At 36.9% G+C, this 17,080-nt stretch overlaps 1 protein-coding gene across 1 annotated transcript; it reads left to right on the forward strand.

The window, feature by feature from the left end:
* Window positions 1-3,272: 3,272 nt before the first annotated feature.
* On the forward strand, window positions 3,273-16,956 carry LOC140951502 (sodium- and chloride-dependent GABA transporter 1-like). Its single transcript, XM_073400761.1, has 11 exons — window positions 3,273-3,623; window positions 8,234-8,368; window positions 8,782-9,091; window positions 9,299-9,431; window positions 10,505-10,639; window positions 12,065-12,168; window positions 12,530-12,654; window positions 12,781-12,893; window positions 13,402-13,899; window positions 14,640-14,743; window positions 14,871-16,956. The coding sequence occupies exons 1-10, from the start codon at window positions 3,383-3,385 to the stop codon at window positions 14,733-14,735; spliced, it is 1,890 nt and encodes a 629-aa protein (XP_073256862.1). The 5' UTR covers window positions 3,273-3,382; the 3' UTR covers window positions 14,736-14,743; window positions 14,871-16,956.
* Window positions 16,957-17,080: the final 124 nt, after the last annotated feature.

A 17,080-nucleotide genomic window follows, 5' to 3' on the forward strand; every position in this document is an offset into this window, starting at 1 on the left:
TAAAAGCGAAACCAACTCCATCAATCAATCAATCAAAATTTATTTATAGAGGGTAACCCATAGTTAGAAAACTAATAAACTTGTGGCCCCCTTAAATATCGTGTTATCTCTGTCGCAATATCGACGACGCGTACGTGCCTCTCCTGCGGTAGTTCTTTTTCCATGATTAAAGTTTTGCCTCGGTAAAGACACGTTTTTTGACCGAACCGAACCTTCCTCTGACTTAACCTTGATTCTTGCCTTTTAAACCCCTTGTTTGTATTTATCGGGCCGTCTTTGTTGTTATGATCCCATTTCTCAACAGTCATAAAAATGAGCTTTTTGTGTTAAATTTTTTATTATGTATCATTTATTTCTTATTTTAGACAGGTAAATGAGCCCCTGTTTTTTTGTTGTTTTTACACCTGCAGTTAAAACCTTTGACAATATCAAACTCAAAACTTCTTTCTTCCATGATTTCGAGGAGTCAGTTTCAGGAGCATTCTTGCAGTTTATTCGTATTGATTTTGTGGTTCACAAAATTCATGCACAATATTATAGATAATAACGTTTGACGATAAAGCTTAAAGATGTCCATAGTGCAAACGATGGCTTGGCTTCGATAATAAAAGTAAAAGTAAAACTGACAGCTGGAACCATAGGAGTTGTACGACGTTCGTTGCCTGCAGCAAATGGATTTTGGAATTTTTGTCGAAGTCCGACTTTGGCCATCTCTGTACGTACCAAGGGTGAAAGTTGATCAAAGTTGAGCTCACTGAGCTCACAAAGTTGAGCTCACCATTTAAAAATGCCTTCAGGCACCCATGAAATTCTTTTATTTCATGACTGGGGCCATTCCAACTGCGCTCTTAGGTCCCCTTTATTGTCGGAGGAGAAGAAAACTATCAAAGGCTGCCACTAAAAAAGCGGTGAAATAAACTTTTTGGCTTCGTGGCAGGCGTTCATGGCGACTCACCAATGAACCTCCCCATGTAAGGATCTTGGATTCTGGATTTTACGCCGTGGATTCCGGATTTAGGTACTGGATTCCAGTCTTTGTCATTGGAATTTGGATTCCAGATTCTAAACGTTAGTGGGATTTCGGATTCCTTGAGTTGTATCCCAAAACCCAGGATTGCGGATTCCACGAGCAAAAATTGTCCAGATTTCCCTTACACGTGGCGAAATGAAGTTCTCGCGCGCGGCTGATACCGGAAACCATTCTGACTAGCAAAAATAGCAACGTTTAATGTAAATAAACATCAATTTGATAGTCAGTGTCGCATAATACACTCATGGACTTTGTTTTGTTTGTGTTTCTTTTCTAAAAAATCGATAATCGTAGTCGGTTCACTAAGGGAATAAAATTAAGGTTTTTCAAAAGGATTGTTGGTCTTTTCTGGGCAGTTAGCAAAGTACCCTTTTGGGGGTGGGCTGGATACCAACTATCATAGAAAAACTACTGGTGCAATCTGTAGAACATTCACTACAACACACTTTTCAAGGAACACTGTATTGTAGCAATAAGCCTTAGTCGAACTGTAATCAGCAGTTATCCAGTTATCCGGCTAGACTGTAAAAGGCGCGCATTGAGCTTATTTTGATATATTTTTTTTCAATGGGATTTGATTTCGGCGTCTCAGCATTGACTGAATCCAGTATTTAAGTCACCCTAGCTATATATATATATGACAGAGGTCTGCTTCTTTTAGGGATTCTGGCTTGAAGGCTGTATTAAGCATTTGCCAAGTCTGACAAAATAATAATTATTTTTAAAATAATAATTTATTAATTTCTATTGCGCAATTAGAAATGTGAAAATTTTCAATTGTGCATTAAAATGATAAAAAAATAAACATAAAAATTTAGAAATGACTAGCTATAGCAAGCTATAAAAAATGTAGACATAAAATGTATATAAAAATAGAACGTAGATTTAAAAAGCTTTCGCAAATAAAAAGGTGTTGAAAGCTTTCTTGAACTTTGCACAGACTTGATGTTCCTTATCATAATTAATGTTTGATGTAATAAATGGAAGATCGTTCCGTTGTTTATGAAGGTTAGCGGCGGCTACAGGGAAAGAACGATCCATTCCGAAATGTTTCGTCTAAAGCTGAACTTGGCACTTTTTACAAAAATTTTTTTGTGAACGTTTTTTTTTACCTCCACATGCAGTTTAATACATCATCTAAAGTTTCCCGTTAACAGGGAAGACATTTATTTTGGAAGAATATTTTCGTCGGCGTGCATTGGCGATGACGGAGCTTTGGCGAGTTGCCTTTTTTAAAAGATATTTCAGGGCCGCACTCTTACCGATCGACCCTTTTTTGTCATCTCAAGGCTCTTTTTCTTTTCACACAAAACATAAAGAATTATTCGGAAATTATTATTTCTGGAATTATTTGAATGTACAGTATCGTATGTTCAATATATGAAATATAACCAGGAGCCTCCTGATAACAAATTCGTGATTTTCTTGTGTGACTGTTGCCTGTTCTTGTATCATTTTTGGCAGTCTATTGTTGACAGATTATGAAAGGAAGTGAATTCTTAAAATTCGTCTTTGCTTCCAATTATAGATTTTTCTCGTAAAGTGTATGAACCCGGAAGGGGGGGGGGGGGGGGTTACTTGGGTTAATTTTTGCTGGGTATGTGCCGCTGGCCTTTCAGAGCCCCTACCCCATTATAGTCTATTCTGTGACCAATTATAGACCCCATCTTAGTCACTTTTTTGAGATATGTAATTTTTGCGATCCCAGCTTAGTCACTTTCTCTTTTTATGAATTGACTCATTTTTTAAACTGAATGAAGAACGCTTTACTTTTCACCTACAGTACAAACATTCTGGTGAGTTTGCTAACCGTAAATATGAAGAACTGTCTTACCCTAAAAAGTCCAAAAATGTGCGACCCCGTTCTAGTAACTCTGTTGAAACTGCGACCCCATTATAGTCAATCCAGTCGTGCAAATGCGACCCCATCCAGCGGCACATCCCCATTAGCCTCTTATAAAGAAGTACCCCCCCCCCCCCCACCCATACAAGCGGAGCTGAGAAGGAAGAAAAAGAGGTCGAAAAACTCTGAGAATATCATATTGATCGAGGCAGACATCCAAAACTTGAAATTTTCTTGTAATAAATGGTTAGCATTTTGAACTATTGTAAGGGTAGAATCTCTATCAAATCGAAGTTTTTTTTTTTAAAATTACGATTAAAAGGTGGCTGTTGCGAAACCCCATGCAGTGCGTTGTTCTGTCGACGCAATTCGCGCGCCAAAGCGAGGCTAGTTAGTTGGTATATAACCATTGGCCGTACCACTCGCGAGCACATGCTCTTTGTAAACACCACGAGGAGAGAAATTGTCCCTGTATTAACCGGCCAAAAACTGGTTTATATCCTGTGAATATGGAAAAGAGTACACATGGGGATATGGATTCTACCGAAAAGAAGTTGATCGAGAAGGGAAATGAGGCAAACGGGGAAGAAAACGGTGACTCAAGTGGCAGCAATTCTGCAGTTGTCGAGATACAGGATGAACGCGAACAGTGGGGAAAGAAAACAGATTTTTTGCTTTCCTGTATCGGATTTGCCGTCGGTTTGGGAAATGTTTGGCGTTTTCCCCATCTCTGCTACGCCAATGGTGGAGGTAAGAAAGCAGGTTATGTTACAGCGTGTATTTAACGTGTTGTGTTTGGACCATGTGAATGACCTGAATGAACTCAGTCCCTCGTGAAATTTTTTGATGTTTGACCTGTTTTCTTGTGTAGATTGAAACACACTAAGGCATTCGCCAAAATATTAAACTCAAAGCTTCAAAACAATACGATTTCACTTATATTTCATCAGTAAGGGGAACCAGATAGGATTTCGTTTTTACTGCCCGTGGCTGGCTATTGTAGTAAACATTTATTGAATGCAAATCATCTGGAAGTCAAGTGTTATTGACTGTCATTATATTAACCATGCATGACCAGTTTTCGCGCGTTTTGCGAGTTTACTTTCTTGCGTTCGGCCATTTTTGCATCTAAAAATTTGTTTTCATCACGGACATTGCATAAGCTATTTTATTATTATTTTTTTTTTCGGACAATGAAAATGACTTTGTTATTTCTTGTCCGAATGTAATAGTACTAGCGAATCTCATTTTGCCAACATCTTTTTTGACGCGGAGTGATGTTTTATTAACGTGGCTGGTAAACTTCACTTGCCAAGGTGGTCTTACAGAGAAAATAACTCGTGTGGGAGTGTTTTTTTAAACCTCTTTTTTTTTACCGCGATTTCAACGCCCCCAGAAAACCGTGTTTGGGTTTAATACAAGCTGGGTGAACTTTGAACATCATCACCAGTTTTCAGGATTATCGGTCAATGTCCATGATTTATTTGATAAACATTACATTCGATACCACGAGACCTTTGCTACATATGTTTAACACGGAAATACTTTCCAGATCCCACCCTCCCAAGGATATCCATTTTATTGTGATTTTACACTCTTCTCTTGACATTAATCTCTTGTCTAGACATACGCTGTTAAACATTCCAAAATGAAAAAGATCACGATGGATCACGGTGGTTGGATGTTTGTGTCGAGTACAATTTATTTTCTTTTGGCAGTCCCCAGTTGAATTGTGCCACCTACTAGATCAATCTCTATCCACTAAATTTGTATTATCATTTATTCTTAATGAGCCTGTTATGTAATTTGTTTACCCCACTATTTGACAATGCACCATTCAATGGCTAAGCCTACACTGTATGTTTTGCATTCAACATGTACACTGAATTGAACAAAAGTGGTGGTATATGGACTTGCACCCATTCAGTAGTTGTCCAGTGAATACAATAGGACCAGGTCTACAACAAAAATAAGCTTGTAGGTCAGGACTTGGTTTGTTTAGAAAATAAAAGACTTCATAATGGAAGCATCCTTTATATGTACTGCCTGTCAGTTTTGTAAAAAACATTAATTTTTCTTTTTTGCTTTCTAATCCCAAGACCACTACTAATTTCTATTCCATGTATATAAAAGAAAACTATGAGTCTAGTCTGTGAATACATGATTGAATTTGTAAATATTATCTGTATGCAGGTAAATGATCAGCCTAGATTGTAAAGCTGAAGTATTAATGCATGTAAAAATGTCAGTAATATTATTGAGTACATAATTTATGCTCTCATTTACCCAATAAAATGCTTCACCTTAATTCTCAGTCACCCCTCCCTCCCCCCCCCCCAAAGAAAAAAATCTCTCAGATGGTTGATAATGCTCAACTTTGAGAGGCTTTTTATTAATTCTAAGCATTTTTTAAAACAAACTGTCAAAGGGAGTTTACATGTAAGGGAAATAGAAATGTATAAGTGGTATGACAATGATGTTTACAAGATAAAAGTTTTTACCCAGCAAAAAAATGATCCTGTACACCACTTAAGGTGAAAATTATTTGAAAATTATTTCCAGGAGGACCTTAAGTCATCATATCTCTTTAAAAATGTGTCAATTTATTTTCTGTGACGAAAAGACTAATTTTACAAAAAAATGCCACTAAAATGTGTGAACAATGCCTAAAATACTTTTGCCTCACTAAAATGCTCAAACGAATGCTAGCGTAATATACAAAAGCCTAAGGTCTGGTTCAAACATCGACCTTTACATGTGCCAAACCTAATACCTATTTAGGTCGACCCAAACTATTGAGTTCGATTGTTGATTTAGACGGTCGAACTTAACATGTGCCAAACCTAATTCGCGGCAAAAACAAATATCATCCTTACTGCTTAAAATAGGGAAATAAACTGAAAAAAGATAATTCACCAAGCCTGAAAATTCTTGTTTTGATTTTAGTGTGATTTGTGTTCTGTTATGGCAAGAAGTGAGCTGAGGAGATCGTGATCACATTGTCATTTGGACAAAATAAAGTAATGCCATAAATTTTTAAATATAGTATGATTTCTTTATGGATATAAAGAAAAGCACCTTCATAGAAGACCATTTTAAGCTGTCCAGTTTCAGTAAAAAAATCGACAACTAGAATGCTGGTTAAGTCATTACGCTTCTGTGGGTTCTGTCCACACAGGCGTGAAAACCCACTATATAGCCAATCAGAAGTGTGGTTATATTGAAAAATACGTTAACATAATTTATGAATTAGGTTTGGCGCATGTGAAGTTCGATGAATGAATGGAAGTCGATCTTTTGCTGTTCTATTCGACAAGCTCAGATGAATGGAATGGAAGAGTTGACCCAAATTCAAAAGTGTCATTCATACGTCAAAGTTAACATGTGCCAAACCTAGGTTGGGTACATGTAAAGTTCGAAGTTTGAACTGGGCCTAAGACGTGGCTTTGCAAGTTACCTTGATTTGGTGAAAAACGTTTTTATTAATGGGTTCTTTCTCTCCATACATACATATACCATAGACAAAACCCATCATGGCTAGAAAGTACAGTGTAGATGTTAAAAGTTTCAGAATATTAAGTTGAGACTTAAGGTTTGAAAATGCCTCATTTGGTTTGTTGTGCTATCAAGATGACATTATTGTGTAAAACCTACTTTAAACCTCTATTTAAGCTTTTTCCTGTCCTGAACAATCCAAAAGAACCCTAGTATGATATTAATGTGAATGCCAGTATTACATTTACATATGACAGAAATTTGGAGGAGTGCCATTGATTCAAATAAAGTTGTTGATATAGTGCTGGTAGATTTCCAGAAAGCGTTCGACTGTGTCTCCCATAATGTGCTATTACGTAAATTAGAAAATGATTTTGGAATAAATGGAGTGCTACTCGACTGGCTGCGCAGTTACCTTGACAATAGAAAACAATATACTGTCCTAAATGGTATAGCATCAGATCTTAACACTGTTAAATCTGAAATACCGCAAGGTTCTGTTCTAGGACCGACCTTATTTTCTCTTTACACAAGTGATTTACCTGAAGCTATAACCACTGTGACAACCTACATGTATGCTGATGATACTACCCTATATTGCATTGGCGATTCTATCGATGCAGTAATTTCTGAACTTAACAAAGCTTTGGAAGAGCTTCTATACTGGTGCAAAACAAACTCCCTTGTGCCTCATCCAAAGAAATGCGAAGCAATGATCCTCCATCGTGGAAGATTCACTGGCCCATTGAAAGAGTTAACGTTGGCCTAGGACACGATCAAATGGGTTACACACTCTCGTCTATTAGGCGTATTGATAGATGATCAACTAAACTGGTCTAAACATGTTAGTGTTGTTAAAAAAGGCTTTGTTGATAAGTTAAACTTGTTAAAACGTAGCAAATTTCTTCCAAAGAATATGTTATTAGACTTGTATTTTAGAGTTATTATGCCGTCGATCGTATATGGTATATCAGTATGGGGAGGCCTCACAAATAAGGAAGGTTTTAAGGCATTAGAAGCACTGCATTGTAGAGCTGCAAGAATTATCTCTGAGCTACCTTGGGAGATATCTAATGCAGATGTTATGAAAAAGGCTAATTGGTCTTTTTTAGCCTTTATGTATAAAATTAGCTTAGCTAAGCTTATGTATAAAATCCACAATAACCTGACTCCAGATGCTATGTCAGCTATTATTAAGAACAATGATAACATCAAGCGATATCAACTTAGGAAGAAACTGAAAATTGATGTCCCTCGTTTTAACACCAGCTACATGAGGAACTCTGTAGCTCGTAGAGGAGCAATAGTTTGGAACACGTTGGTTCCTCAACTCAATGAAGATATAGACAATGTTAAGAAATATGCGATTATGGCAAGACGGTCAAAGGCTCTGCTACACCTAGATTTCGATTGTATCTCCCCTCAAACATTAACCAGAAGGGAGGAAGATTTTAAGTATAATTAGTGTTAATACCTAATTAGTTGATACTAGAGTACCACCTTGTACTTTAGAATTTTAAGCTTTTATCGTTTTAGACTTGTAAGTAGTAAGTAGCTATATGATTTTAGCTGGTGTATATCATTTTTATTTTCTAATTCATTAGTTATCTTATTTAATTATTTAGACACGACCCCACAAGCGAAGCGTCGCTTTAAATACTTATCGTGTATAAATAAAGATTATTGATTGATTGATTGACATGTATGTTGTTTTTAATTTAGCATTTCATTATTTTTTGTGGTTGCAAAAGATGAAACTTTTCTTTGGAAGTTGTTAAAACGTGTGACCAATTAAGTTATTAAAGCATGCTTTTGTGGTGGAATATTTTTGTTTTTTAGGTTTTTATTTGTTTGTTTATTCATAGGAGCTTTCCTCATACCCTATATAATTTTTCTTATATTGTGTGGAATGCCAATGTTTTACATGGAACTGGCTGTTGGACAGTACTTCAGTCTTGGTCCGCTTGGATCATGGGGAGCTGCCTGTCCATTGTTTCAAGGTAATCATTTTGCATGTACCTATCACCTTCTTGTGTTTGTTTTTGTCCTGTAAGTTTATTGAGGGTATTGCTAAAATGTTAAAGGGAAATCTTTACTTTCTGATCTTAGCAAATAACCCAGTGACAGTACCAATGTGAGTCTTTTTCTTTTGCTAAGTTATCTGTAAAATACTTGTTGGCTATTGTCACTGATAATTTATCCTTCATTCAAGATGCCCCACCAGAGTCAGGAACAGTGTAAGGATTGATAAGTGCAGACAGATAAAACTAAGTTCAAAACCAAGCACTTTTTCACTGTCTTTTGATTCAAGATTCACCCACTACCACCTTCTCCTCCTATGCACCCCTCCCCCACAAAAAAAGGAATTAAAGAAATGAAACAATATTGATCCTGTAACATTACTCTCTACCAGGGGTTGGATATGCCAGCATGATGGTTTCTTTTCTTGTGAGTGCTTACTACAACATCATCATAGCCTGGTGCCTTTATTACCTGTTCTTGTCCATGAAGAAGGAGGTTCCTTGGAAATCTTGTGGTAATTGGTGGAACACTGACAATTGTTTAGCAGGCCGTATACCAAATAAAACCAGCTGTTCTGCTTTTACAAATAACACAGCAGCTATTGCCAATGGTACTGCTGCACTTGCTAATGCAACATTTCCAAACTGCAGTAGTAATTCAACATTAGAAGACCATGCCTCACCATCTCTGGAGTTTTGGCAGTAAGGACATTTTCTAGTATTCACTGTTGCAGTAGCAGACTTACATGTATCTTTAGAAGTTGCATCCCCCTGCTTTTCCCATGCCATTTGTTTTACTACATGGACCCAAATTTCTTGTGACTGCTATTTTTGGTCATTGATTTTGTTGTTTTGGGGGTCCAAGGTTGTACAATCTCTGTTTCTGGTCTTGTTTCTTTTCTTTTACAGACATTATGTCCTACGTTTGACGGACAGTATTGGTGATGCAGGAGATTTCAGATGGGAGATATTACTTTGTCTAATTGCAGCATGGGTTATAGTGTACTTTTGCATGTGGAAAGGTGTCAAATCTTCTGGAAAGGTAAATTAGAGAAGAAAAGTGATCATGTCACAAAAACTACATTTGTGAAATTATGGGATTGGTTGGCTTACCCAGAAAGAACAAGATGAAAAATGTTCACTTGTTAACCCTTTAAGCCCCAGTATTCACATACAAATTCTCCAAACATTTCCATACATTTCTTTAAAGAATTAGTTGAGAGAATTTGATGATAGATCATTAGGCATTTTCTCTTGGGTGATCATTTTATTAATTCTCATAACTTATCTCTTGACAGTGTATGGATATTGTTAGGAGAAAATTGATCTTGGTCACTAATGGGACTTAAAATCAGCCTGTTGGTGTGAATTGGTGGTGAGATGTAAGCAATGTTATGCTCCGATTACTCCATACAACTTCTTCTAAAAAAGGCACGGATCATTAATGTTATGGTCCACGCCAATTTTAGAGAGATTTGTAAGGAGTCACCGGGGCAACCTGGGGCTTATATCTCCTCGCCAATTTGCACTAACCGGCTGATTTTTGGCAAGGGGGCTTTCTCATCTTGTACTTTCTGGATATGCTAACCAATCCGATGATTTTGCAAAGTTGAATTTTTGTCGCATCACACTTCTTGCTAATGTTAATTATAAAAATTAACTGTTGTACAGTCCATGTGAGACCACCTCCCATAAACGACCACCTGTCCAAAACACTGAAATTTTCCCATTGAAACCCCTACAATCAGAACCTTTCGTAAATGAGCACCTCTCATAAGTGACCTTGACCTCGACCACTGGTTTTGGCCCAACAGTTATTACTTTCTATTGTTTATAACCTTTTTGTAAGGGACCACTTGACACATAATGTGGTCTTCGTTCGCTGTATGTACTACGCCCCCAGAGTGTAACAAGAACTTTCAGTGACAACATGTAACTATCCTTATTTGTAACTTAGAAATTGCATGCAGTAAATTATCTTCCAAAAATTACATGTGTTGGGACCTCTTCTCGGAAGAGACCCCATGTTGTTGATTCTTGTTAGCAACCACTACCTACCGGGTGGTTGCTTTTGAGAGGTTTGACTGTATGAAATATTTGTTCTCTTGTTCACAGGTTGTGTACTTCACTGCAACCTTTCCTTACATTGTTTTGTTTATCTTGTTCATCCGTGGTGTCACACTTCCAAATGCAAGTGAAGGCATCATTTACTATTTGAAGCCTGATTTTGCACGTCTCAAGGACCCAGGGGTAAGATCATAAGCAGATTTTGAAATTAACGGGCGTCCAGTCATCATGGATGACCAGAATTTGACACTGACAACCAAATCACAGATCATGGTTGCCCCTTGGACAATAGAATTAAGCTGCCCTTTACCTGAAGATACATGTCTGAACGGTTATTATAAGAACCCAAAATTATTATTAAGTTGATATTTCTGCTTGATAAATGGCACAGTGTAATAATTATCAATCCATTTGTTTACGATTCGTATGTACATGTACACAAACATTCGTATTGTCTGCCATCCTGTTTTGTGTTTTGCTGTTGTGCATGAACACCCAAGCTCCAGGAAGATTCCCAGATTTACATGCAATATTACGGCGGATTCACCCATGTAGATTTAGCACATCTGGCAAAACCAGAGTGCTGGATGCCAAGGAAACAAAAAGAAGAATCAAGTCTTTCTGAAAAAGAGACTGGGGAAGAAGTTTCAACCATCGCTTTGGCAAACAAGAAAACTCAAACAGAGGCAGGACACTCAGAACCTCAACAAAATGCACTGATTTAGAAAATTTCAGATGCAGTGGGATTCATTTATTTAACTATTGAATTAAATACTACACTATGCCATGTGTTAGTAAGCCTCAAGTATTTCTCTGATAATGTACATTAAAGTTCAGTTCACTTCAGTTTTTTCACACTTATAATATTTACACTGTATAGAATAGGAATAAAATAGCAAATAAGAGAAAAAAGAGAAGAAAGAAATTAATGGCTTTGATAGAAGTGTACGGTGGTCAGAGGAGCTTAGTTTTCAAGCTAACCACCTCTTTATTATAAATGAAAAAACTTAATATGTGCTTTAGGTACCATGGCAAATACGGACAATAATGTGTAGCAGTCATTTATATGTAGTCAACTTTGAGAGTTACGCAGATTTCATTAATTGAACTGGTAGTGGTTGAGTGTTTTTACGTTTGTAGGAATCTCTTGCGAGATTTTGGTTATGGCAAACTTAACTGTGTGTTTGCCATAATTTGACCTTATACATGGTGCAAGTTTTGGCTTCTAGTTCACCTTAGTTTTATTTGGCACCGAGATTTCACCGTGGATGCTTACAGCTGTATATGGTCCCTCACTCTCCTCTCTTTACTTGTCCTTGTCCTTCACCCCATAGTATTTTGATTCCCTCTACCCAAAGCTATTCAGTTTACATCACATTCCAATCCAACTTTTATCTAATGAATATCTAATATATTATGTCTTCAAGAATTCCTTGAGTTAGATTTCTATTTTCCTTCTTTTGGACCTGTTAATTTAGAAGACTGAGTTTGAAAACAAAGGATAGTGCCATAAAAAATTACCATGCAAAAATACAGCATGTCACTCATTTTTTTGTTGCAATATTATTGCAGTTTGAGAGCCATGTTTTCTGTTTTGGTTTGTCGTAGGTGTGGGTAGCAGCTGCTACTCAGATTTTTTACTCACTTGGCATTGGGTTTGGTTCTTTGGTTACGATGGGAAGTTACAATAAGTTCCATAACAACGTGTACAAGTGAGTGAAAGTTTTTTGACCATTAATTTTTTTTCTTAACAGGGCCTTACATCTAACAATACTTGCATTTTGTTAGTGGAGAGAATAACGGCTTTACAACAAATGATTGACAAGAAAAACACATTTTCATTTATTGAATTGATTTTGTCCAGTTTTTACGCAGGACAAATTTTGTCTGCAGTGCCAGTTTGAAGATTGTCCTGGCTCAGACAAAATTTTGTTAAATTGGGAAAAACCATCTGCATTTGTTAAGCGTTGGCGATGACAGAAAATTTGCCTAAATAAACAGCTTTTTTGCTAGTGCAGATAGTTTTTCTTATTGCCGTTTTGTCTAATGTATGGTGTTGTTTTTAATGATTAGAGATGCCATGATGATTTCGCTGATCAACTGTGGAACGAGTGTTTTTGCTGGCTTTGTTATCTTTTCCACCCTTGGTTTCATGGCTGGAGTGCTCAACAAAGACATCACATCAGTTGCAAGTTCTGGTAAGTTTTACCGGTAACTGCATAGTGTGTTCAAAAAATCAGTAACCTTTACCTGTACCCTTAGTTTTGTGAAGTAGAATCTTCTGAAGATGAAATTGTGACATATGTGAAAACTTCTCTTCAAAGGACCTGGACTGGCTTTTGTGGTGTATCCAGAGGCTATAGCACAAATGCCAATTTCTCCGTTGTGGGCTATCCTGTTCTTCTTCATGCTGCTGACTCTGGGTTTGGATAGTCAGGTACAAAAAATAATACACACCCTATTCCAAAATGTTGGCAACTTGAGTAATTCTTTTCTCCACAATAATTGGCCCTCATTGTCTTATTTCAAGGTAAAAGCTCTTTTGAATTCAGATGCAAGTGATTCAAGAAGCAATAACAACATAATTAACATAAGTATAAAAGAATTAAAATAGAAAAAGATAATTCCTTTATATTTATGTTAATTATTATTATTTATTAATAATAATAATTGTAATATTGCTGCCATTTTGGAAAAGGGTGTATATGGCTAGTTGTTTTAATGTTTTTATTCTTTACAGGTACCTAAAGTTTCTTAACATTTATTATTAAGTTTTACACTCAGCAACGTTATCTTATTAGGGGGAAGGTGCCTGTTTAACTAGTTGTAAGCTGTAAAACTGACTTTCTTTGCACCCTGGCCTTAACAGTTTGTTTCCTTGTGGAGTAATATACAGTAATTTGTTTCAGTCTAGAATATGGTTAATCACTTTTCTTTCCTTCTAGTTTGGCATGATGGAAGCAGTAATCACAGGATTTGTTGATGAGTACCACATTCTCAGAAAACGCAAGGAACTATTCATCTTTGTTGCTTGTATCATTTGCTTTCTACTTGGCCTGCCGTGTGTAACCCAAGGTGGAGCATATGTTCTAAATCTGTTTGATTACCAGTCTGGAGGTGTTTCTCTTTTGTTTTTGGCTTTCTTTGAGACTGTAACCTTGGCCTGGATATATGGTACAGACAAATTTGCTCTTGACATTGAGAAAATGATTGGATGCCGGCCAGGACTATGGTGGAGGTTTTGTTGGAAGTTCTGTGCACCAGCCATCATGGCTGGAATCTTTTTGTACAGTACTTCACAGTGGGCTGGAGTCTCCTACGGTGATTACAAGTATCCACCTTGGGCAGAATTTATAGGATGGGTTCTTGCTTTGTCATCCATGCTTTTGATTCCTGGAGTTGCCATTTGGCAGTTGTATCGCACTCCTGGCACATTCATGGAGGTAAGTGCTCCGAAATTGTGATCGGTGATCTGTTCAACAGAATCACTAGTGACACTGCATGGTCATAAATTATATGACTTGCTTCCTCCTTAACACAACAGGGCCCTTAGAGACAGGGACCATGACTTCATATTCCTTAGAGTGAAAACTGTGCTTTTGTAACTTATGATATCTTTTTAGTTTTATTTTTTGATATCCTTTTGTAACTTATGTTTTGGAATTTTGTAATACATATATATATTTATTTTATTACTGATTGTAAAGCCACACCTATGTTGTGTCTGATCTCTTAATTATGGAGACTTGTACTACTTTTGAAGTGTTAAAGGAGCTATGTCACAGTTTATGGTGCAGAAGTTTTCAAGTTTTTTTGTTTGTAATCTCTGGGAGTTTCCTCCATCCTACACCATGGTTAGTCATTAATGTCACTTGCTGTTGAATAGGACACAAATTATGCACAAGGACAAAATGGAGCAGGGCTTTTTTATTTACATGGTTATCAAATTTTAATATGCTCTTTAAGTTCCTGTTAACAAAATTTTCCCAAAGCAAAGTGTTTTTGTGTTTACAGAAAGTTGAACATGTGATCAACTTTTGCAAAAGGCCTGTTCTAAAGTAAGGAGAAGGGGTGAACCACTGTCGCCCACCCAAGATAATAATAATATTATCTAAATTTATTTAACAAATAAATATGAAATATTCATATTAATATATACCTTTTGCTTTCTTTTTGCTATTAGCGACTTTATATATGCTTAAAACCAGACCCTGTTATCCAAAGGGAGATAGAAGAGAAGCAAGGTCTTGAACATAAAGTAGAACTTGTTAAAGTGTAAATAAAAAGGTGAGAATTTTGGTTCTTATTTGCATCAACTTATTTCCAAAAACCACTGCCCTCTTAGCAGTAGAACAGCAGAATAATGTATGTTCCCACCATGTGTTCTCATGTCTTTTTTTGTGGTATTTTGCAGGTTCACAATATAAAATGTAATAATGTTTATAGTGTTTCGGTACTCTGCTTGTGTAAATAAAGATCAAGAGTGATGAAGAAATCATGACCTGTACACCAAGTCTTCAAGGTGATCAGATCTCAAGACTCTTCCTTTCACTCCTAAAGACATTACCATGTTATTGGTAACAGTGGTATGCCATTTATACTCATGGAATAAAGTGGCAGCTGCACCATTGCTTCCATCCTCAACAGCTCTGAAGTATCACTAAAGAACTTAAGTTGTCTTCATGGGAGATTGTGTTCATAAAATTTTGAAGCAGAAGAACGTTGGTTAATGGTTTCCTGTGTGGTGTATATAGCAGACAGGAATTTGCATTGAGTGCCACACTAGCAGAGTTCAGTGGGTGGCAGATGTGACAGAGGGGACGGGGAGTGGAAAGAAGTCCTTGGTACTCCAAGGACCCCTCCTCTTACCCCAGGTACACTTCCCCCCTTTCACAAAATACCCCTTGTGAGCTTGCAATCACTTCCTAGATTTGGCTGCCTTGGTTCAAAATTTAAAATGGTTTCCAATCTTTTTCACTCCTCCAGCAGGTAGTCATTTGACTGGGGATAGTGCTATCCAGGTCTTATTCGATCAAAGACAGCTCTTGAACTGTAGGAGTGAAGAGCATTTAAAATGCAACATACTTAAGGTTGGCTCTATAAAATGTTTCTTGTAGTGAGATGGAAGTAGTATTTTTGTTCTATGAATCTCACTACAAAGAAAAGGAAATACAGTTGTGGTGCAAGAAGGTTGGTTGAATGCAGGCACGGTTCATCAGTAACATATCTTTTTTGTGCTTTTACGTCAAGACCCTATGAAACGAGATTATGGCGATGTTCGAATTCTTCAAGCCCTTTTTCTGTCGCATTGCTATAATAAGCACTGCCTTTATGCTATTTTGCCTGACGTTTATTTCCTAAATTAGCTTTTTGCAGCCTCCAGTATCAGTTGGTGTATGTTTTTGTACAAAATGAAAAAAATTGTGTTTGGAGTTGTACATAAGGTCATCTTTTCAGGATGTAAGGAAAGTAAGTTTTTCTAGTTTGTCTATCAAGTAATTAATTTGGATTTACTAATCCAAAAGGCATTCTCGACACTTTTCTCAATTTCAGAAAAAAATTATGGAGACACAAAATTTTGTTCTTTCGAGTCCATGAACCAAAATAAATAATGTTGTGCTGTTACCATTTTAAAAAAATTTCTTTTTGACTCTACTCTCCACCAGGTACTTTTTCTCTTTCACTATGTCATTTCATCAAACCATTGATTATAGAGAGATATTTATATTTAAAAATTGTATTCATCACCTGTAGGTCGGGTGTAGTTTTTGAGGGAGCAGGCTCAATATTTTCTGCAGTTGTCAGCTTTGCCTTCGAAAGCAGAGGAAGATAAGAGAGAATAAAAACTGTGATTGAACCCAAGCAAATTCTTGTGCTCGCCCTCTTGTCCCGTAACGATTGCCAACCCCCCACCCACCCTGAGCCCCAAGTCACCACAGGGTAGGGAATAGGAAGTGCTTCATGGTTCTGTATTTGGCCTCACCTGGGCCCCTGGATCCGCCACTGATTACAGAGACCTTATTCTTATGTTGTTTTACAAGAATAGTGAATGTTCCATATGGAAGTGTTGGCCAACCGGTTTGGTAATTTTACTACTGCAGAAAATACTGTGTAACTCTTGTGTGGGTAATATACGAGATATGTGTGATTAATGTTTGAATTTGTTACACTTTTTTAGTTCCGATTTTGATTCCAAACGTAATTTTGTGAAGGTGGAACTGGCCTACAAGCTAAGAATGGCTTTTTGGAAATTAATCAAATGGTTTGGCTTTGAAAGTCCGCAGTCCATTTGCCGGTTCATTCAAAACGTCGCGAATGAGAGCTATTTTTTCTGTGTTCCAAAGTTTACAATGTCAGTTCAAGTTTGTTTTCTCACTGGTTGGACTTTTTTCTCTATGCTGTACTACTATACTTATTAGCTTCAATAAAAATGACAATAACAAATTGCATAGCTACAGTAAGTGAATGGATATAATAAAGTTATATATACTCCAATAAAACTCTGTGGTCTTTTTTGTGTTTACTTCAAAGTCAAACAATTGCGATGGTGGGTGGAGTCCACTTAGAGAAGAAAGAAAGGTGGAGAAGAAAGAACAGATGGCTTTGAATGCGCAGTTTGCATGT

The sequence above is a fragment of the Porites lutea genome, chromosome 11 (assembly GCF_958299795.1).
Source record: "Porites lutea chromosome 11, jaPorLute2.1, whole genome shotgun sequence".
Taxonomy (NCBI): Eukaryota; Metazoa; Cnidaria; class Anthozoa; order Scleractinia; family Poritidae; genus Porites; species Porites lutea.

Excerpts from the sequence above, each read along its gene's own strand:
- LOC140951502 (XM_073400761.1), top strand. The coding sequence starts at position 3,383 with ATGGAAAAGAGTACACATGGGGATATGGATTCTACCGAAAAGAAGTTG. Across the intron at positions 12,169-12,529 it reads TTCCATAACAACGTGTACAA|AGATGCCATGATGATTTCGC; the intron begins GTGAGTGAAAGT and ends TTTAATGATTAG. Across the intron at positions 12,894-13,401 it reads CTCTGGGTTTGGATAGTCAG|TTTGGCATGATGGAAGCAGT; the intron begins GTACAAAAAATA and ends CTTTCCTTCTAG.